The sequence below is a fragment of the Scatophagus argus genome, chromosome 18 (genome assembly GCF_020382885.2).
Source record: "Scatophagus argus isolate fScaArg1 chromosome 18, fScaArg1.pri, whole genome shotgun sequence".
NCBI classification, from domain to species: Eukaryota; Metazoa; Chordata; class Actinopteri; family Scatophagidae; genus Scatophagus; species Scatophagus argus.
The window spans coordinates 354,913-377,136 of NC_058510.1; the positions used below are offsets into that span (position 1 = coordinate 354,913).

At 44.4% G+C, this 22,224-nt stretch overlaps 2 protein-coding genes across 3 annotated transcripts; both read right to left on the reverse strand.

Moving 5' to 3' along the window:
• Positions 1-251: 251 nt before the first annotated feature.
• LOC124049973 lies at positions 252-14,826 on the reverse strand. Its single transcript, XM_046372138.1, has 18 exons — positions 14,696-14,826; positions 13,856-14,029; positions 12,085-12,270; positions 11,468-11,641; positions 10,727-10,900; positions 6,859-7,032; positions 6,428-6,601; positions 5,610-5,783; positions 4,494-4,694; positions 3,906-4,073; positions 3,143-3,207; positions 2,583-2,713; positions 2,413-2,465; positions 2,110-2,327; positions 1,713-1,978; positions 1,428-1,544; positions 1,167-1,308; positions 252-952 (listed from the first exon to the last, which is right to left on the reverse strand). The coding sequence occupies exons 1-18, from the start codon at positions 14,779-14,781 to the stop codon at positions 252-254; spliced, it is 3,378 nt and encodes a 1,125-aa protein (XP_046228094.1). The 5' UTR covers positions 14,782-14,826.
• Positions 14,827-15,451: 625 nt separating this feature from the next.
• LOC124049848 (protein NLRC3-like) lies at positions 15,452-21,508 on the reverse strand. 2 transcript variants are annotated; one of them, XM_046371932.1, is made up of 5 exons: positions 21,365-21,508; positions 20,744-20,888; positions 17,805-18,019; positions 15,859-17,647; positions 15,452-15,590 (listed from the first exon to the last, which is right to left on the reverse strand). In XM_046371932.1, the coding sequence occupies exons 2-5, from the start codon at positions 20,857-20,859 to the stop codon at positions 15,578-15,580; spliced, it is 2,133 nt and encodes a 710-aa protein (XP_046227888.1). In that variant the 5' UTR covers positions 20,860-20,888; positions 21,365-21,508; the 3' UTR covers positions 15,452-15,577. The 2 variants fall into 2 exon arrangements, with proteins under 2 accessions (XP_046227888.1, XP_046227889.1); XM_046371933.1 differs by lacking the exon at positions 15,452-15,590 and having other exon boundaries at positions 15,855-17,647.
• Positions 21,509-22,224: the final 716 nt, after the last annotated feature.

Here is a 22,224-nt window from a genome sequence, read left to right on the forward strand (position 1 = left end):
GTCTTTAAGTCTTTAAGATCTGCTTGGTTCCGTCTTTGACAGAGAAAAAGCTTCTGTTTTCACTCAAGTTTTCAGACACGACCTCTTAATGGAACTGACATCCATCCAATGCAGTCCAGTCCAACTTTAGTTCCATCACTCTGAGGCTTTCAGGGTCAAAGTCCACTTCTTAAAAACACAACTTTCATTTACAGATGACACCAAGTAATGTGAGCCTCTAAAACCGTTGTCATGGAGACTCATCATTTGTTTTATTGTCTTCTTAAGTTCAGCACTCTGGAAAGGTGCTGATCCACATCACAGAAAGCAGCGATCAGGACCGAACTGGCTGCAGCTCCTTTTCTTCGCACCGTGTCGATCACATCTCGTGCTTTTTCCTCTCTGAATTTTCTTCTCATCGTCTGCATTTCCTCATCAGTTATAATGCAGTGTTGAAATAGTTTGTCAAGGAGCTGGTTCAAAACAGGATCAGACACTCGGTTTACAAATTCTGTCCTAACTGCTAACAACCTGTCCCCTGCTGGGCCCCCGCCCCCCACTGGGCCCCCGTCCTCTGCTGGGCCCCTGTCCCCCGCATGGCCCCCGCCCCCCACTGGGCCCCCGTCCTCTGCTAGGCCCCTATCCTCTGCTGGGCCCCTATCCTCTGCTGGGCCCCTGCCCCCCGCAGGGCCCCTGTCCCGCACTGGGTCCCTGTCCTCTGCTGGGCCCCTGTCCCCCGCTGGGCCCCTGTCCTCTGCTAGGCCCCCATCCCCTGCTAGGCCCCTGTCCCCCGCAGGGCCCCCGCCCCCCGCTGGGCCCCCTTCCCCTGCTAGGCCACCGTCCCGCGCTGGGTCCCCGTCCTCTGCTGGGCCCCTGTCCCCTGCTGGGCCCCTATCCTCTGCTAGGCCCCCGCCTCCCGCAGGGCCCCCGTCCCCTGCTGGGACATTCATCTGTGGAGTTTCCCGTCTTGAACCTGGAAGGTAACCAGGAAAAGGCTTTTGTTTAATAACCAACACTGGCAGCCCTCTCTTGTTTCCTGCCAGCTGCTGTCTATGAACCACTGACACCAACATGCACTTCCAGCATGACATGAGATGGAGAAAATATGAAGGTCCCTGAATGTGCATCATATTTTATGCTGCTCTAGTTGATCTCCAGGATCTGCTGCAGGAGGGTGAAGCCTTTACCTGTCAGATACACAACACGTTTCCAGACTTCTCTCCTCTCTTGGTCCTGGACCATCAGGGTCACTTTCTCTGGGTTTGTAGTCAGGAAAACTTCAAATGTTGGATAGTAATTTGGTCCAGTCGATGAGCGAAACGTTGCACACTGAAAACCAGAGGCAACGCGTCATTTTCAGCCCGATTATAAAAGTGGTTGTCTGGTATTTTGCTCTTTGTCAATCTGTTTGCAACATTCAGCCAAAGTGCTGATGTGGCCTGACTCACCTCAGGCTGTATTGTGAAGCCCTCGGGTTCACAGTGCACACTGTAACTCTGAGTGAAGCTGAGATGACAGTCAGAGGAGATCCTGATGTTCACAGCTCCTGCTTGTTGGGCAGCAACCTTCAGTAACAGGACAGTTTTATTAGGGAGCTTCAGCTCCACAGCCTTTATTTTTGGGTGAACTCTTCCTTTAAACCAGTGTGAGAGGATTGGGGAAAAGGAACAAAGTGTGACTGATGTGGATCATCTTTGTGGAAACAGCTGTGTTGGGAACACATGAAGCTTTACCTCACTTAGAGGGATGTTGTTCGGCAGCAGAAACACATCGAGTACTGGGTGCCCGATGAGTGGAGGTCGGAGGAACAGCAGAACTTGGCCGCTGATTGGCGACGAGATGTTCAGAACTCTTTGAATGAAGTCCCAGACCAGACCAAAAGCAGACAGGTGGGGGACTTTCACAACCACATGAGTGTCTGTAATGTCCAGCGGCTCCAAGATGCTCATCCCATCATCTGCCATGTGGACGACCGACAACAAGCCTTCAAAGAGCAACGCTGTGAGAGCAAAGAGCTGTTTTACTGCCAAAACCCAACTCATTTATTACCCCAACTTCCTGTCATTTCAACAGAGGACCTCACTTTCATACAAACTGTCCAAGTTTTACTACTTCATTGTTAGTGTTTACCTTCCTTTGTTTCACAGTGCGGCAGGTGGAGCTGACAGACAGCAGCTTCTTCTGAACACTTGATATCAAACAGCAGCCCTGCAGCCATCTTTCCAGCTGATTGGAGGAGGCTCTCATCCCATTGGACAGTCCTGTACAGCAGCTCTGCCTCCTGAGCCATGACGAACACGAGTCCAGTCGAGGCACACTGGAACACACCTGGACCAGGACACCTGAACCTGACAGCGTAAGTGTAGGAAGCAGGTGAAGTTAAGTGTGATCACTAAAAGGAGACTCTGTGGAAATACTTTATGTTTTGGTTACCTGTATGAAGTCTTTCCTGACTCACTCAGCACTTCAGGAGTGAAACTTAACTTCTAAACTTGAAAAAGGCACAAAATGAGTTAGTTACTGTGGACAGCATCTAAGCTACACAGAGGCTAACAGTTTAGCAAGCTGACACATGAATACAAATGTTCAAATGAAAAACTGACATCTGTGTTCAGAGCCTCTTCACACATAAGCTCGAGCTGCTGCTTCAACCCGTCTGGATCATCAGGACTCGGCTGATCCTCTTCCTCCACTCTGTCCTCATCGAGCTTCGTCTTCAAAGTGGACGGATCTGCTGGATGATTGGAGCCATGGATGGAGACAGGAGGACACACACAAGTCAGACTCACTCATAAACCTGTAGCTGTAATGTCCACAGTTCAAGGCTGCTCAGGACCCTTTGGACCACGTCTGTCTCCCCTGTTTCCTGTTGCTTTCTACTGGTCAAGTTGAGATACAGAACGAAGACCAAGACCAGTCGTGTTGAAGTCAAGACCAGCTCCAGAGGGGGTCAATACCAAGTTAGACCGAGTCCAAACAACAAAAAGACACAAAAACAACAAGGACTGAGATTCAAGACTTTCTGTCAGTGAGGAACCACCGACACAAGACAACATCCATCATCATCAGCAAGCAGGACACGACAAAAGATCTGCCGGATTTACTGGGATTAACTACAAATCTGCTGTGGTAACATCATTTGAAGACATTCCAGTGGACTCACGTCTGTCAGGTCTGTCAGGTCTGTCAGGTCTGTCCAGTGTAGCTGTGTATTCTCTGCCATCCACCCTGCAGGAATAAACATGAACACAGCAGTTACCTCTCACGAAGTGAGTTAAACCATCAGACGTCGGTTCACTAAAGAGCAGCATTATGTTCAGCATCCAAACAGCACAGCAGGAGACTCCACACTGACTTCTTTAAAACCATCAAACATAAAGTTTATCCATGGATATGCAATGGAACTAAATACCAGGCTAAAAGAAGGCTCTTTTCATGTCATTTCTTTATTGTATGTTATTTTGATCTGTGAGTGTTTTACTCTCACAGAATGTGAATGTTTTACTTTCATGATGACTGAGTCGGCTTTTCAGTTTAAACGTAAGCATGTACACAGTAATGTCACTGCAGCAAACACAGAGGAAACAGAGCTAACATTAAGATTCTGATATTAATATTTTTTAACAGCTCTGATAGAGCGCAGGATTTATCAGGAGGACAGCTGCTTTACTTCAAACAGTTTCACCATATTAAACTGGTCTGTATGTGACCTTTGGACGTTGTGTGTTAATAAACAGTGTCATTCTTGATGAAGAGACGCTCCATCCTATTGCAACCTATTTCAGCCACCCACAACCCATTCACAATTAATGTCAAGGTTAATTTTGATGACCCAGCCTGACCAAGCATCAGTATGTCGTATCCAGGTCTAAATAACACATTTATGTTATAACACACATTATATGTAATAACACATTAATTCTTACTTTGTGTCTGAGGGTCCAGGTTGATTACTGAAATCTGAAGGAATGTCTTTAGAGCTGTCAGGGTCGCGGGATCCTGAAGATTCTGATCTGTGCTCCTTTTCCACCAAATCATGCAACTCCTGCACTCCAGTCACCTTGTAAATACGAGGTCCTCTGTGTGGATATAGGCTGTATATACACCAAAACAGATTCAAATCCACTTAGATCAGGAACTGATTGATTTATAGCCAAGAGTCATGGTAAGATTTGTGAGAAAATGCTCTGCTGCTTGAGGGAGCTCTCAATAAATCTGAGCACTGATAAAACTAATCCACTACATCTGTATGAATATGACTGAATGTTGGTGGTCAGCTGGCAGCTAAGAAACTGCTGGATGAGCCACTAGTCAGTTACTGAAGATGTGACTTCAGTGCTCATCCTGAATGAATATGAAGCTCCAATCTCCTCTCATATCGTCAATGCTTAGCAAAGCAGTCAGTAGGCCTGGAAAACTGGATCTTTGATTGTATTCTAACTGTGTTGTCCAAAGTACCACCTTTGGCCTACAAATGAGCTCATCAGACAGACTGGCTTCAACTCAGTACGAACCTGATCTTCCTCATAGCCTGCAGCATCTGCTTTCGCTCCACTCTATACTGCTGAATCTCTTGTCCAGCAGACAGCAGCTTCACTCCTGTACCCTTCAGATTGTTGTCACTCAGGTCCAGCTCTCTCAGATGTGAGGGGTTGGACTTCAAAACTGAGTCCAGAAAAGCCCAGCTGATCTCCGACAAAGTGCAGTTCTTTAATCTGCACAATAAATAATAAATTTAGAAAAGTTAGTGCTTGAAATTGTTCAGTGTTCTATTATCTGTTCAGAATTGAAGGAGGTTTCGAATGCAGGAGCTTAAAAATGGAAACTCCTGAACACCTGAACCAAATAGGATGCAGGTTAAAACCTACAAAGTACAAAAAAATTGTAAGAGCTCTCATTAATATTTAAGACAACATGCTGTTTCTTCAACAAGCATATGGGTACTTCACCTCTTTAACTCTGCCGGGGCCTTCCTTTTGCTGGGAATGGCTGCTGCTGCTAATGGTGAAGAAAAATGCTATCTAGTGGATAATTTCACGTAATACACCATATGTTGGTTCAACTGTGTTTGATCTTGTCAAAATCCACAGTTTGTGTAATCGTTGGGTCTCGGACTGTTGATGCTGGTGGAGTGAAAACATCACATGTGGGTCACCAGAGCTCATTATCTGCTAGTTAGGTAAGAAACAGTTTGATGATGATTTCTGATTTATTACCTTGTACTTTTATTTGTTTAATGGATTTGGCTGATGATGGCACCAAGATGGCGCTTCATAAGGCAGGCGTGGCCCAGAACTCTCTAGTAGTCTAGGTGTGTTTGTTTTTGTTTCTTTTCGACAATTCAAATTCTACCACTTTTACAGCAGAAGAATTGCTCAACATACAACAGTCAACTCCAGTCAGCCTACAAGTGTTTTCTTCAGACCACAAAAAGGTTTTCGGAACAGGGATTTTGTACTCCGCCGGGAGTAGCTTCTAAGTTTGATATGTTAGCACAGGTACTGCACAATGACGTTGCAGTATTTTGAATGTTGTTTTTCTTCTCCCTATAGAAGTGCCACTCCACCTTTTTTATCAGCCTGATGTCTGCAGCTTAGCGTCACCACAACCTTTAAAAAATGATGTCTGACCTGAGAGTCTCCAGTCTGCAGTGCGGACTCTGCAGTTCTGCAGACAGCAGCTTCACTCCTGAATCCTGCAGGTTGTTGCCACTCAGGTCCAGTTCTGTCAGATGGGAGGGGTTGGACTTGAGAGCTGAGGCCACAGAAGCACAGCTGATCTCTGATAAACTGCAGGAACTCAGTCTGAACAAAGAATAAATGATGGAGACAAAAATCCAGTTATAATCCAGTCAGATCTGTTCAGGTTTCAAATGTGCAGCTCAGCATTTATGTGTCCTCATCAATGAGCTTCTCCCTAAAATGTGCAGAGTGACTTTGTAATTGTGGATCTTCATACTGTGAGTCTTCTACAGATAACATCGAAATGGCAGCACAAGATGCACACACCCAATGGGATTAGAGGAGAAAAGGTAGATTGAACAAAAAGCTATCGCAACTGAAAAGGGGCTTTGACCTCTCTGTGATCCAGTCTGTGTGTGTTCGCCAGCATCAATATCGATGATCAGACTTTAGTTGTGAAAACACAATGAAATGAACAGAAACCAAAAACATATTTTTACTTAAGCTAGTAAATTTGTATCAGTTTAAAACAAATATGAGTTCAGATTGGATAAAATTGTGACATTTTACCAAAATTTCCAAACTTTCAGTTACTATAAGAATTATGGACATTGGACATTCTCTTTAAGAATCAGGAATCTTTTGTAACAGCAGAGTACATTTAGATCAACAAACAAAATGAAAACATTTTGGATGTAAGTTGTGCTTGAATATAATTTAGGTTCCGTAGTTAATTAAACATGATCTTCAATGGTCAGTGAACACACCTCAGAGTCTCCAGTCTGCAGTGTGGACTCTGCAGGAAGTCACACAGCAGCTTCACTCCTGAATCCTGCAGGGGGTTTCCACTCAGGTCCAGAACTCTCAGATGTGAGGGGTTGGACTTCAGAGCTGAGACCAGAGAAGCACAGCTGATCTCTGACAGACTGCAGCCACTCAGTCTGAATGAAGACGAAATGATGGACATATTAATTGGTCTCACCTGCCATCTTTTTGTAGTAATTACAACAGAGTCCTTTTTCATATCCATCTTATATTAGACACTTCTTGAACATCTTGAACAGATCTTGAATCCTTCTTTGTTGTGAGGTTTTGGCCTGTGTTACTCTTAGCTCTGGTTTAATATACACCACCACAGCAGCAGCTGTGCGCTTTGTGTCTGTACCAACCATACTGACATCACTGACAGTGAACTGACCTCAGTCTCTCCAGTCCACAGTTTAGACTCTCCAGTCCAGCAGACAGCAGCTTCCCTCCTGAATCCTGCAGCTTGTTGTCACTCAGGTCCAGCTCTCTGAGATGTGAGGGGTTGGACTTCAGAGCCGAGACCAGAGAAGCACAGCTGATCTCTGACAAGTTGCAGTTCCTCAGTCTGAATGAAGAACAAATTATGTGGTTACACTGCACAATAAGGTTACATTAATTAACATTTGTTAATGCAGTCACAAGCATTAACTGACAGTTAATCAGTACAATAATAAGAATAAAGTAACTGAAAATGTTTCTTTATTAACAATGAACATTATATTAATATACTAAAATATCAGTATGTGGTTGATAAAAATGTTAACATGTAAGTCATATAATTCTCAGCTCGGTGATGTTATAAGTTGGAAGATGGAAAAGTAAGTGGACGATTCTTTAAAAAAACACTCTTAATGAAATGTCTTGGCTGTGAACTTCATAACATACATGTGAACTAACATGTCATCAGCCACACACCAACATGTAACACATAAACCCTTAACAAGAGTTTGGTTACTGTTAGTTGTGCTTATTGTGTATTAATGCTTATTATTCTATTAACTTTTGTTAAGTGCATTTTTATGAACTACTGAATCACGTATAAATTAATACTTTATTTGACTTGAACATCATTAGTAAATAATTAGTAGACACATTAGTGAACTGTTCATGATTACTACTACATTCACTAAAGTTAATTAATGTACTCTTTTGTAAAGTCTTAGTCTTGATGTAACTCTGGAAGACAACATTCCTACTTAGAATCTGTCCAGAACTGAAGAAGGTGAGAAGGTGAGAACACCTGAACTCAACAGGATGCAGGTTAAATAGTTTTAACCTGTGCATTGTTCCCTGTGAAATCCACTGTGTTAGGGTGATCAGGATTATCCTTAATGAGCGAGTGAACAACTGAGCGTCCTGTCAGAGTGGTTGTTATCCGGGATGCTTCGGCTGTGCAGTCCCCTCACTGTGCATGCAGGGCTGCTATCTCTCCTGCTCTGCTCTTACTGACTGCATAGAAAAGCAGTAAATAAAATGTATAATAGAATGCCTTTTTGAAAGTTGAGTCCCAGAGGGCTTGAAACATAGTCTATTGACACATAAAAAGGCCCTTCGTGAAGCCAGAACAGCTTATTATTCAACATTAATAGAGCAAAACAAGAACAACCCACGTTTTCTCTTTAACACTGTAGCCAGGCTGACAAAGAGTCACAGCTCTGTTGAGCCTTGTATTCCTGCAGCTCTTAGTAGTGAAGACTTCATGAGTTTCTTCACCAATAAAATCACTAACTAACTTAGAGAAAAAATCAATAAAGATCTCCCCAGAATAGCCGATATACTTCCAGAGACCTCTTTTAGTCCCAATCCATCTCTGGACAGCTTCCTGCCCATAGACCTCCCCAAGCTGACCTCCAGCATTAACAAATCTAACCCAACTACATGTCTCTTAGACCCCATCCCAACTAAGCTCCTCAACGACGTCTTTCCTTTGAATGGCGTTTCCTTCTTAGATCAGATCAACTTATCTTTAACAACAGGTTATGTACCACAGGCATTTAAAACCGCTGTCATTAGACCTTTACTTAAAAAACCTTCACTTGACCCAGACATCTTAGCAAACTATAGGCCGATACCCAACCTCCTGTTTTTATCTAAAATACTTGAAAGAGTGGTTGCAAATCAGTTAATTGATCACCTACACAGGAACAGCCTGTTTTAAGTGTTTCAGTCTGGTTTCAGAGCCCATCACAGCACAGAAACAGCACTGGTTAAAGTCACAAATGACCTCCTCATGGCATCAGACCGCAGGCTTGTCTCCATACTCATTCTACTGGATCTCGGTGCTGCTTTTGACACAGTAGATCACAGCATTTTATTACACAGATTAGAACATGAGACAAGGATCACAGGGACTGCGCTACGCTGGTTCAAATCATATTTAACAGATAGATTTCACTTTGCTCAAGTTAATAATGTTTCCTCTTCATATTTAAGGGTTAGCCTCGGTGTTCCACAAGGTTCAGTGCTTGGGCCGATCCTGTTCACCTTATACATGCTCCCTCTAGGAAATATTATTCAGAAACATGGCATAAACTTTCATTGTTATGCTGATGACACTCAGCTGTACTTATCCTTAAAGCCTGAAGAAACAGAGCCGTTAGCCAGACTCCAGGCATGTCTTAAGGACATAAAGGACTGGATGACCTCCAATTTTTTATTATTAAACTCAGACAAAACTGAGATCATTGTTCTAGGCCCCAAACACCTTAGAAATAGAATAGCTGATAATATTCTCTCTCTGGACAGCATTACTTTGGCCTCCAGTACGACTGCGAGGAACCTCGGCGTTATCTTTGATCAAGACGTGTCATTTATTCATCACATTAAACAGACCTCTAAGACCGCCTTCTTTCACCTCCGTAATATCGCTAAGATTAGGAGTGTCCTGTCTCAGAGTGATGCTGAAAAACTTGTCCATGCTTTTGTTACTTCTAGGCTGGACTACTGCAACTCACTATTGTCAGGATGTCCAAATTACTCTGTTAATAACCTGCAGCTGATCCAAAATGCAGCAGCTAGAGTTTTAACAGGAATCAGTAAAAGGGATCATATCTCCCCCATCTTAGCTTCTCTTCACTGGCTTCCGATAAAATTCAGAATAGACTTTAAAATTCTCCTACTTACATATAAGGCCCTAAATGGACTAGCCCCATCATACCTGCAGGATCTAATAGTCCCATATATTCCCAATAGATCACTCAGATCACAGAGTGCAGGTTTACTTACAGTTCCCAGAATTCATAAAAGTAGAACGGGAGGACGAGCCTTTAGCTATCAGGCACCCCTGCTGTGGAACCAGTTGCCAATCTGGGTTCGACAGGCAGACACCACCTCCACTTTTAAGACTAAACTAAAAACCTTTCTGTTTAGTAAAGCATATAGTTAGCACCAAATAAAGTGTGTAGGGCTGGTAGGCATAGTTTCACTCACCTCATGCTATATAGCCACAGGTAGAATAGGTCTGACTAACTGTTAATCTTTAAATCTCTATCATAGCTAAGCTGCTATAGGCCTATGCTGCCGGGGGACACAAACATGATCCACCAAGCAGTTCCCCCACCTCCTCAACACCACCACCATCTCTACTCCCCAACACCACCACCATCTCTACTCCCCCACCTCCTCTCCTCTTCTTCCTCTCCCCTCATCAGATCAACATATAATTCATTATTTTCTGTCACTAACTGTGTGTCCAGTTGTCCTCGTAGTTTTGTGTCTCTCCCTCCCTTTCTTTCTCTCTCTGTATCTTTCTCTCCATCCAGATCTACATGTTGAACTGCATCCTCTGACAAACCCAGTGACAAACCCAGTGTCTACTGTCAACATCTGCCTGTCGTATATTGTTTATTGCATGTATGTTTCTCTCTCTCTTTCATCCTCTCTGTCCTGTCTACCTCTTCTTCTCCTCCTTCACCCAGCCGACTATCAGCAGGATGGTTCTCCCTTGTGAGTCGGGTCCTGCTCAGGGTTTCTTCCTGTTAAAAGGGAGTTTTTCCTTGCCACTGTCTGCTTGCTCAGGGTCTCTGTAAAGCACCTAGAGACTATTTTGATTGTAAAAGGTGCTATTTAAATAAAATTGAATTAAAAATTGTCCATAACTAAAGTAAATCACTGCATTCAGCTAATAAAAGCAGAACAGACATAAGAAGAAAACAGACTTTAGCTTGAAGAGACTCAGTGTGGATCAGCAGAACATCAGCCTGATGTCTGCAGCTTAGCGTCACCACAACTTTCACTTCATATTAGAGTCAGTGTCTGACCTGAGAGTCTCCAGTCTGCAGTGTGGACTCTGCAGTCCAGCAGACAGCAGTTTCACTCCTGAATCCTGCAGGTTGTTTCCACTCAGGTCCAGTTCTGTCAGATGGGAGGGGTTGGACATCAGAGCTGAGACCACAGAAGCACAGCTGATCTCTGATAAACTGCAGGAACTCAGCCTGAACAAAGAATAAATGATGGAGACAAAGAAAAACATTTATAATGCAGTCAGATGCGTTCAGGTTTCAAATGTGCAGCTCAACATTACTGTGTCCTGTAATGCTTCACTAACTGATGGATCACAATGTGGGTCTCTGGAAGCTGAAAACTTCAGTGATTTGGATATTTTGTATTCATCCTCTGACTTAAACTTTTCAATAACATTTTCTCTGAGTTGCTTGGAGTGTTCTTTTGGCTTGTAACCAGGAATACTGATTAACCAGTGACTGGACCTTCCAGACTCAGACATCTTTGCTAAACTCACTTGGGACACATTCACTGCCCTCAGGTGGTCCCCATTTTACTAACGGTGGCCCCACTAGCACCAACTGGCTTGACCTGTGCTGAATTAGGTGGTCACTATAAAGGGGGTGAGTATTTATGCAATCACTTATTTTACATGATATATTTTTTATTAATTGACATTACTTTGTAGAGATATGTTTTCATGTTGATATTGAAGAATCTTTTGTAATTTTTATGTCAAGAAAGCCAAATTATGTTGACCGCGATGCTGATGAACTGACCTGAGAGTCTCCAGTCTACACTTTGGACTCTCCAGAAAATCACACAGCAGCTTCACCGCTGAATCCTGCAGCTTTCGTTGTCTCAGCTGCAGCTCTCTTACATCAGAAGGGTTCAACCTCAAAGAGGTCAGATCCTTATCCCACGTCATATCTAAAATCCTGTAGTCCATCAGCCTGAACAAAGAATAAATGATGGAGATTAAAAAAACATTTATAATCCAGTCAGTCATGTGTTCAGGTTTGAAATGTGCAGCTCGGCTTCACTGTGTCCTCATCAGTGAGCTTCTCCCTAAACTGAGCAGAGTGACTTTGTAATTGTTGATGTTCATACTGTCAGTCTTCTGCAGACGACATTCATACATTCATGTCAACACAGATTAATAACACACTGCTGATCTCAGACAAGTCTGGAATTACAGGATCAACATCAAATCAGAAATACTGAATAAGAAAAACTGGTCATCATTTAATTCCAGGAATTTCTCCTTATGGGTTAGCTGAGGAGGTAAATGTCATTAATGAAAGACGTCCACATGCGTTCACATGACTGATGGACCACCGTGTGAGTCTGAGGGAACTGGAAGAACTGGAATCAAAGCCACAGTGAGTGAACTGACCTCAGAGCGTCCAGTATACCGCCTGGATTCGACAGTTCATACAGTTCAGCAACCAGCAGCTCCTTCTCTCCTGATTCCTCCAGGTCGTTTCCACTCAGGTCCAGCTCTCTCAGAAGGGACGGGTTGGCCTTCAGAGCCGAGGCCAGAAAAGCACAGCTGATCTCTTTCATGCCACAGCCACTCAGTCTGAATCAGTGATGGAAATAAAGATCCATTCATGACAACGTGAGATGCTTGCAGGATTTGAATGTGTGGCTCAACATCACTAATATTCTACTGTGCTGCACAGCTGGGGCCACATTTACATTTTGTGATGCACCATGATGCAGCACCCGGGCATAACACAAATATGAAGTATAAGTATATACAAATACCAAAACACTTAACTGTGCCTACAATACCAGAATCACTATACTGCAGGAATTTACTAGTATAATAAAAAAGACACTCGTATCGAGAGTCTCTTGTGAAATCACAGAAAAGAAAAAGAAAGTCTTCAGCACACAAAATAGGATAACTTTTATTTTTTCTTTTTTGAATTAGCAACAACCTGGTACATTAAACACACACCAGCACAACATTCAAATCTGTGCAACCTGGACTCGCAAATCTGATTGTCTCGTCTCATGGCGGGGAAGCCCAGCTCTTCCCCGGCTACATCCACCAACTTGTCCTGCAAGATACCATGGTCTTCCCAGGCCTGATGAGAGACATGGTCCCTCCACCGTGTCCTGGGTCTGCCCCGGGCTCTCCTCCCGAATGGACATGCCTGAAACAACTCCCAGGGAGACGTCCAGGAGGCATCCTAACCAGGTGCCCGAACCACTTCAACTGGCTCGTCTTCATGTGGAGGATCTACTCTGAGCTGTCCAAGATCCTCATCCTGTCTCTAAGACTGAGCACGTCCACCCTGAAGAGGAAGTTCATTTCAGCCGCTTGTATCTGCGATTTTGTTCTTTCAGTCACTACCCACAGCTCGGGACCACAGGTGAGGGTTGGAATGTAGATGGACCGGTAAATCGAGAACCTCGCCTGTCGGCTCAGTTCTCTCTTCACCACGACAAAGTGGTACAGCCCCCGCATCACAGCAGACCTGCTCCACCTGTCAGTCTCCTGCTCCACTTTGCCCTCACTTATGAGCAAGACCACGAGACACTTGAATTCCTCCACTTGGGGCAGGAACTCTCCTCTGACAATCCACATATTTCAGGTTCGGAACCATGGCGTTGGACTTACAGGTGCGGATCTTTGTTCCAGCTGCTTCACACTTGGCTGGAAACCATCCCAGTGCGACTGTGGAGATACTCAGTTGTCCAGGTCATCTTGCATGGAAGAGCTTAAGTTGGGGCAAGCAGACTTCAGTTTAAAAGCTAAGATGTTTCACATCTCATCCAAAAGGCTTCTTCAGGTCTGATTCTCAGGTATTAAACCCAGATGGTTGACCTGCCCAGCCAACATGTGACCGCATGGGGGTCAAATGGGTTGTTGTCGCACACGGCCATCATATGACTCATTCACTACCATCTAGCTTTAATACCTGGGACTCCCAACCAGTTAATCACAACTGAAGAAGCCTTTCAGATGAGAGGTTCTTAGCTTTGGATGCCAAAAGCACGGAAGAGATGGAATCCCATGGTCACCAAACCCGACACTCTCTCTCACATAAAGATTAGGGGGGCAGCCTTGGCGGAGCCCAATCCCGACTTTCTGAAAGACAAAAACAAACTCACAAACAAACAAAAACAATGGAGGCTACAAATAATGAACTGACCTCAAAGTCTCCAGTCTACAGTCTGGACTATGCAGAAATTCACACAGCTGCTTCACCCCTGAATGATAAGGATTGTTGTTAGTCAGCTCCAGCTCTCTCAGATGGGAAGGGTTGGACTTCAGAGCTGAGAGCAGAGAATCACACTTCATCTCATAGTCTCTGCAGCCCCTCAGTCTGAATAAAGGATAAAGAATAAAGAATGTAGATAAGATAAAAGGCAAATGCTGCTCAAAGGAGACACGTACATGTGTTCAACTTAGCCACATGAACATTCAGTTTGAAGTGGTCCCTCCCTAACACAACCACTCTGTAAAAAATTACTTCATAAGAAACATATAAAGCTTCAGCACTCTGAGTTAGACAAATCAAGTGGTTGGAGTTACTATTCCTCCACTGCAGCTCAAGAAGGAAACACTGTCAAACAAACTCACTTCGTGTGAGTAACTCAGACTGACGCGTCAAACTTAGACATTTTTAAATATAACAAAACTGTGGACTTTGCCCTCCATCGTGCAGCATTCAAGTCCAGTTATAAAGTGATGGCTTGAATGATTACACGCACAATCCCTGCTTGAATGGAGTATTGTATTTATTCATTCATCCAAACCTTTATTTGAGCTTCACTGACTGATGGACCACAATGTGAGTCTGTGGAAGGAGGAAAGACTGTTTCTTCCAAACATAAGGAAATGTTTGTAGAAAAACAAAATTCGCCATATTTGTGCTCACACAAATCCTCTAAATTTATGAACCACACATTTTAAAACTGAGTCAAGAATCTAAACTGAACACATAGGCACAAACACAAAGAAATAAACAAGCTACAGTGTGTGAACTGACCTCAAAATCTCCAGTCTACAGTTTGGACTCTTCAGTCCAACAGACAGCAGCTTCTCTCCTGAATTCGTGGTGGTGCTAATAGTCATGTCCAGCTCTCTCAGATGGGAGGGGTTGGACTTCAGTGCTGAGGCCAGAACGTCACAGTGAATCTCTGAGAATCCACAGTCATGAAGTCTGTCATGACACACATGGAAAATGTTTTTCAGAAAGAGGACACTTTATTTTTACTTAATGCATGGAATGACAAAAAGGTTTGATATTTCCTGCTCAGCTGATCTAATCTCAATGTTTGACGATAAACTCCAGACAGAAAATATGGCTTCATCTCTGCTTCTACAACGTCCACAGTCCGCCAGTGGGATCTGTTTCCACGAAGTCAGCAGAAGGCCAGCTCGATCAGAAAATCACTTCTACAACGATCATCCTAGATGCAGAACCAGTGATCGGGTGTTCAGATCTTTCAACATCACACAGTCACGGGTGAAAAGTCCCTGACTTGTGTCAAGGAAGCTTGTGTGTTCCACGGATCACCCCTTCAGATCCACAGCCGTCTTGATGCTTCTCTGCAGTGTCAGTGATGTCCCTGATGGCTTTCTGGTTTTGCAGTCCCCTGATCTGCAGCAGTTTGAGGGTCCTGCAGAGCAACTGCTCAGCAACTGCTCAACAGCCAGCCTGGATGGGGTAGCAACGGGTCTTCCTTCCCTTGCATAAGCAACCCCCTGTATAGGCATTCGTCTCCTGGGCGCTCTTCCTCCTGAATGCCTCTCCCATCCGGTCTTCCCAGGGAACAGTAAATTCCAGTAGGACCTCAACCACAAACTCTAAAGTCCTTTGTGTTTTAGCAATTTTACATGTCACCTCCAACACCCAAAAGAAAACAAATCAAAGAAAAAAACTGTAAAATAAGATAATTACAAGGAATTAATAGAAAATACATGTTCATTAGCTTAACACCTATGAAACAACCAACAGAGAAATCAACGTTTGTTTATTTACAGTGGGTTAAACAACTCAAGAACATCTGATGAAATGCAAGCGACATAAAATTTAAGCAGAAAACAAGTGAAACAGGGTTTTTGTTAGATAACAATGTAGTGTTCATATCTGAATAACTAATCCATGCATCTACGCTGATTTATAATGTTAATTGAATTTGGACTCACACAGCCTTTCTGCAGTTCCTCACAGCTGGAATCAGCCGCAGTTGTCCTTCCTGTGATGTGTTGTACATGTCCAGGTCCAAATCATCCAAGACCTCCTCTGACATCTGCAGCATGTAGGCCAGAGCTGAGCAGTGGATTGGAGAGAGCTTCTTCTCCAATTTGTTCTCTGACTTCATGAACTCTTGGATGTCCTGATGCACTGAGTGGTCGTTCATCTCCATCAGACAGTGGAAGATGTTGATGCTTCTGTCAGGAGAGATCATGAAGGCATTCTTCTCCTTAAGATTGTTGATGGCTTTCTGGATGGTTCCTGGACTGCTGTCTGTCCGACCCAGCAGGCCTCCTAAAAGTCTCTGATTGGACCTCAGAGAGAGACCATGAAGGAAGCGAACAAAGAGGTCCAAGTGACCATTTTTACTTTCAAGAGATTTCTCCATGGCTCTCTTCAGGAAGCCACCCAAGGTTGCTTTCCTGTTGTGCTTTCCCAGGAAAGCCTCCAGAACCTGTGTGTTCCTGTTGGTGTAACAGTGGAACATGTAGACTGCAGCCAGAAACTCCTGAATGCTCAGATGAACAAAGCAGTAGACTGTTTTCTGGAAGATCACACGCTCTCTTCTGAATATCTCTGTACAAACTCCTGAGTACACCAAGGCCTCCTTGACATCCAGACCACATCGCTCCAGGTCTTCTTGGTAGAACATGATGTTTCCTGTCTCCAGATGTTCAAACGCCAGCCTGCCCAGCTTCAGGAGAACCTCCCTGTCAGCCTCCATCAGCTCCTGTGGGCTCGTCTCATGTCCTTCATCATACTTCTGCTTCTTCCTCTTTGTCTGGACCAGCAGGAAGTGCGAGTACATGTCAGTCAGGGTCTTGGGCAGCTCTCCTCTCTGGTCTGTAGTCAACATGTCCTCCAGAACTGTAGCCGTGATCCAGCAGAAGACTGGGATTTGACACATGATGTGGAGGCTCCTGGATGTCTTGATGTGTGAGATGATTCTGCTGGACAGATCTTCATCACGGAACCTCCTCCTGAAGTACTCCTCCTTCTGCTCGTCAGTGAAACCTCGTACTTCTGTCACCCTGTCAACACGTGAAGGAGGGATCTGATTGGCCGCTGCGGGTCTGGACGTTATCCAGACGAGGGCCGAGGGAAGCAGATTCCCCTCGATGAGGTTTGCCAGCAGCACGTTGACTGATGACTTCTGTCCGACATCAGACACAACCTCAATGTTCTTGAAATCCAGGGAAAGTCTGCTTTCATCCAGGCCATCAAAGATGAACAGAAGTTTACAGACAGCCAGCTGCTCTGCTGTGAGCTTCTGTAATGCTGGATGGAAAACATGGAGCAGCGTGAGAAGACTGTACTGCTCATCTCTGACCAAGTTCAGCTCCCTGAACGACAGCAGAACCACCAGACTGACATCCTGGTTTTCCAGGCCCTCCGCCCAGTCCAGAGCGAACTTCTGCACTGAGAAGGTTTTTCCAACACCAGCGACGCCGTTGGTCAGAACGACTCTGATGGGAGTCTGCTGCTCAGGTGAGGCTTTAAAGATGTCCTGGCACCTGATCAAAGTCTCATGGAGGGTCTTCATCTTGGAAGTCGTGTCAAGCTGCCTGACCTCATGTTGGGTATTCACGTCTTCACTCTGACCCTCTGTGATGTACAGCTCAGTGTAGATCGTGTTGAGGAGGGTCCCACTTCCTGTTTCATCACTTCCTTCAGCAACACGCTCACATCTGCTCCTCAGACTGAGCTTATGTTCATCTATAAGCTCCTGCAGTCCACTATCTGCTCAAAGAGAAGGTAAACAGACTCAATAAAGACTGAGAATCCAGTGATTATTTTCATGACCAACAAAAAGATTTCATAAAAACCTCTGGAGTCTTTGCTGTACAACACAACTAATAAACAAGAAGAAGATCAGAAGACAGATGGACAGTCTTACTTTGTACTGTGCTGCTCTGACCTGTTTTGGACTTTTTTGCACATTGGGGACAGGAGAAGACTCCTGATGAAGCAGCCTGGTCCCAGTGTGAGGTGAAGCACCGTCTGCACAACCAGTGTCCACAGCTGGTAGAGACTGGATCCTTCAGGACGTCCTGACATGAAGCACAGCAGGACAGCTGCTCCTCCTCAGAAACCTGCCTCCTCTTCCAGCCTCTGTGGACACAAAAATGTCTTTGAGTGCAAAAGGGCTGTGAGAAGGTAAGTAAATGAAAACTCTCCCAGCCAATCACTGGTCCAGTAAGGAATCCCTGACAGTAAGGAACATAACAACACCATGGACTTTCTGAAGTCAGAGCTGGACAAGACTGACTCTTGGAAGAGAATGACATTAGACACAGTGATTGATTCAGACCTGGATCAGTTTGTCAGGGAACCTCTTCCTACCCCTGACTAAGTGGACCTTTGTTCTCATCGTCAGTTAAGTCAGAGCCGACACCGACAGGAAAGACGGGAGCTCGACTTGTTTCTGGGTCACTCACAGGGTTCCTACAGGGAGCCAAGTTATCGACCAGCGTTTACAACAACAGGTGGTCTGACAATTTTCTGATGATTAGGTCTCGGACCTGTAGGAAAGAGACAGTAGAGCACAACTACGACAAACGAGTAGTCGTTGCCAGGGGCAGTTCCACTGATACAGATGGTTTGTAAACCACAATCCATCTCCCTCTGCTCTCTGGTGGTCAGACTTGTTGTCATTCAGTATGCAGCAGTGTACACAGAACAAAATTTTGTTGCAATTTGGCTCAGCACAGAATTAAAATAAATAAAATATTACATTATATTACAATATATAAAAAGAAAGATAGATACTTTTTTGATCCCGAGGGAAATTCAAGAAAAGTATATAAAAGAAAATATATATATACTGTAAAGTGCAGTAGCAAAAGTGACCTGTGGAGTTAACAGCAGTGCAAAAAGAAATGAAGTACTCATTTATACTCATTTAGAGTTCAGCAGTCTGACGACTTGGGGGGAAAAGGCTGATACAGAACCTGGTGGTTCTGCACCGAATGCTGCAAAACCTCCTTCCAGGGGCCAGCGGGGAGTCCATGGCGGAGGTGTGAAGAGTCACTGATGAGATGAGTTTCTGGCACGGGACATGCAGGACTTGGGTGTGAAGTCCTGAATGGAGGGAAGAGAAGTCCCAGCCGTCATCAGTCTCCTCATGTTCAGCCAAAACACAGCAGCCTCCACACCAGAGAGGCAGCTGGTCAGAACGCTAATGTGGTGAGGACGGGCGGAGGCAGGTGGGCTCTCCTCACCCTGCACAGAAGGTGCTCTCTGGACCAGTGACGCAGTGTTCGCAGACCGGGTGAGGTCTGAAGAAGTGGAGCGTGGCTGGGCTGGTTCCTCGTGAAGCTGATCTCTTTGGTTTTGTCCACGTTCAGGATCGGACCAGATGGATGGGATGACAGACTTTGACACAACACCGTCTGTTCACTCTCGTTTTTTTTTTTCAAGATTCAAGATTCAAGAGTCTTTATTGTCATTATGCAAGCATAACGAAATTTTGTGAAGACTCTCAGCTTCAAAACACGCTTATAAATAGAAAAATTAAAATTGCACACCTTAGAAAAAAATATAAAAACATAAAATACAAAGTACAAAATACAGAAAGAGGTAGATAAGAACAAAGAACAAAGTGCACTTAGTGCCAGACTATGTGTATGAGTGTTTCACTGTAGGGGGGTTATTGCTTTAACAGCTCTGGGGAAGAAGCTGTCCCTGAGTCTGTTGGTGCTGGTTTTAATGTTCCTGTACCGCCTTCCTGATGGAAGCGGTACAAACAGTTTGTTGGTGGTTGGTGGGGTCTGTGGCAATGCGTCTTGCCTTCTTCTGGACTCGGGCAGTGTAAACTGAGTCCAGATCTGGTAGACTGCAGCCCACAATCCCCTGTGCTGTCCTCACCACCCGGGCTAAGTCCTTCCTGTCCTGCGCTGTACAGCTGCCATACCACACAGTCACACTGAGACACAGGATGCTTTCGATCGTGGCTCTGTAAAAGTCCACACCGTCTGTTCACTCTCGTTTTACTCATCACTTTCCCTCCTCTCCTTCGTCACTGGGGTTCTTTCCTTTTTCTTTTGATACTCAGGTTGTCCAATCATTACCTGAGGACAGCTCTCAGGAAAAGAAATAAATCCTCTTCAAACAAGTGAGTCACGGTCAACGCAATCTGCTCAGAGCCCTCCTGATTCTCTGCGCTGCTTTTATAGGTGGGGTGGGGGTGTCCGTGGGGTGTTTGGTGATGTAGGCTGCAAAACCTCACCTGTCTCCAGATCAGTCACTCACAAAATTCAGTTGCCACCTGTAGCGGGCAGTCACTGCACCGCCGTGCTGCCCGCTATGCATATTTATAACACAAAATGTAAAATTAGTAACAGTAGTCCTACTAAACATCTACTTAGACTGATTTTCAGCCAAAAGAGGAGATTCTGGGCTTTGGTGACTGTTTAAGGAACACACTTATTCTCTTTCTCTTGACACATTGAGACACACGCCTCTTCTTCCTCCTCTTCGTTTCCTTCTGTTGTAAGAAAACGGTCAGTGATAGTGGAGCCACTCGGCCCACTAAAACCGAGGGGTGCGGTGCTTCCCTTATTTTTGCCTCAGAATGGTGGCCAGAAGATAAAGATAGAAAAGATTCAAATAAAAGCTCCAACAAGATTAAATTATGAATGTAATCCGTCTAAAACCAAAGACAGACAGATGTCAAAAAGTGGACATTCTGGACAACCACTTTGATTTCAATCAGACTGATTATTTAAGATGACTGATGTGATATTTTGAATCAGAACCTTCCGATTGTTCAGATTGTTTTGTGCGTACCTGCACATCCTCTTTGTGAATATAATTGTGTGTTTTTCTGTGTCTTACTTTGTCTGTGAGGGTCCAGTCTGAGTGCTGCTGTCTGCAGGTCTGTCTTTAGACCGGTCGCTGACCATAGACACGTAGCTGGATCCTGTAGACTCCTCTTCCTCCGAATCGCTCATGTTCACACACCAGAGGCGGGACACCAGACCTTCAACAAAGCACGTTTGGAAACAAATGTTTTCATAGTTTGTTTGATTTAGTACTTTAAGCCTCAGGTTCAAGCTCCTCCTCCAGTCTCACGCGGGAAACATAAGAAGGACGACGCGGTTTCTCTTCCAACCTGTCCCTGTCTGTCTGCACTGCCTGTCTGTGTGAGCTGCACACAGACAGGCAGCACGTCCGCTCTCTCTCTCCTCACTCACGGTGCGGCTCGCTCGATCACATCGACTTTGACTTTGTGGTTTAAAATGACAGCAGCAATACGAAACTGACTTGTTGTTTCGATGCCGATCGGTTCTAAACTTTCATTACTCGTTGATCGCGCGGTCAGTTTCAACAATCTGCATAAAAAATCTCGTTTTATTCTGTTCTTATTCTCGGTTTTAAACAGAAAGAGATGCAGCTTTATTAGCAATTCTACAACTGCTGCCATCCGACAGAGAACACAAGCAGGATGTTACACACCACAGAAGAAGAGCCCGTCGTCTTTTGTTCTTCTGTTCAACCACAAGACCTCGTCAGCCTCCTCTTCGTGCTGCGTTCACTGCGCACTGAAAAAGAAACATGACACTGAGTGTTTGACTGTCCAATCAAGACGTCGAGGTCGAATCCCGCCCGAAGCCGTCAGAAGATGAAAGCTGCACTCGGTAGCAAATGTTTAGAATTACTGTTTGGTTTTTAAAATACAAGTTAAAGTCAATAACTTCTGTCTACTTTATTTTGAAGTTTAAATAAAGTTTGCAGTTTGAAATCATAGCTAATAATAAATGCAGGGCTTGACACTGAGCGCAAAGTCATACTACTACTACTAATACTACTAGTATTATTATTGCAGTTGTCAGTCATTATTGTAGAAAGTTGACTTTTTCTGTATTTAAGAAGTTTAAGACAATGTTTGGTCAAGACTTGTTCTAACTGAAAAGTGACATGAAATAACTTTTGTTGAACTGAATTGGCGCCAAATAAATACAAATAAAAACTGAATTGAAGGATCTGAAGTCAGACACACTTTAACATGGTGTGGTTTGTAATGTCCTAAAGTCCATTTAGAAATAAAGTTCTTAAGAAACTCCCTGACAATCTTGTGTTCAAGTTTCCTTTCCATGCGGGTGAAACGAGTCCAGATGTGAGGAAGGTCCTGGACTTCATTTGGAGCTGAGGAGCCCCTGTGATGTCACCACAGTCCATCCAAAAGCCTCTGAGATGTGTCAGTCCACGGACACAGCTGAAGTACGTCAACACTGTACTGCAGTCAATGTACTTGACTGATACGCTGGGGCTGTTTCACAATAAAAGCCTTCCACAAGTTTTAATGTGAAGCAGCA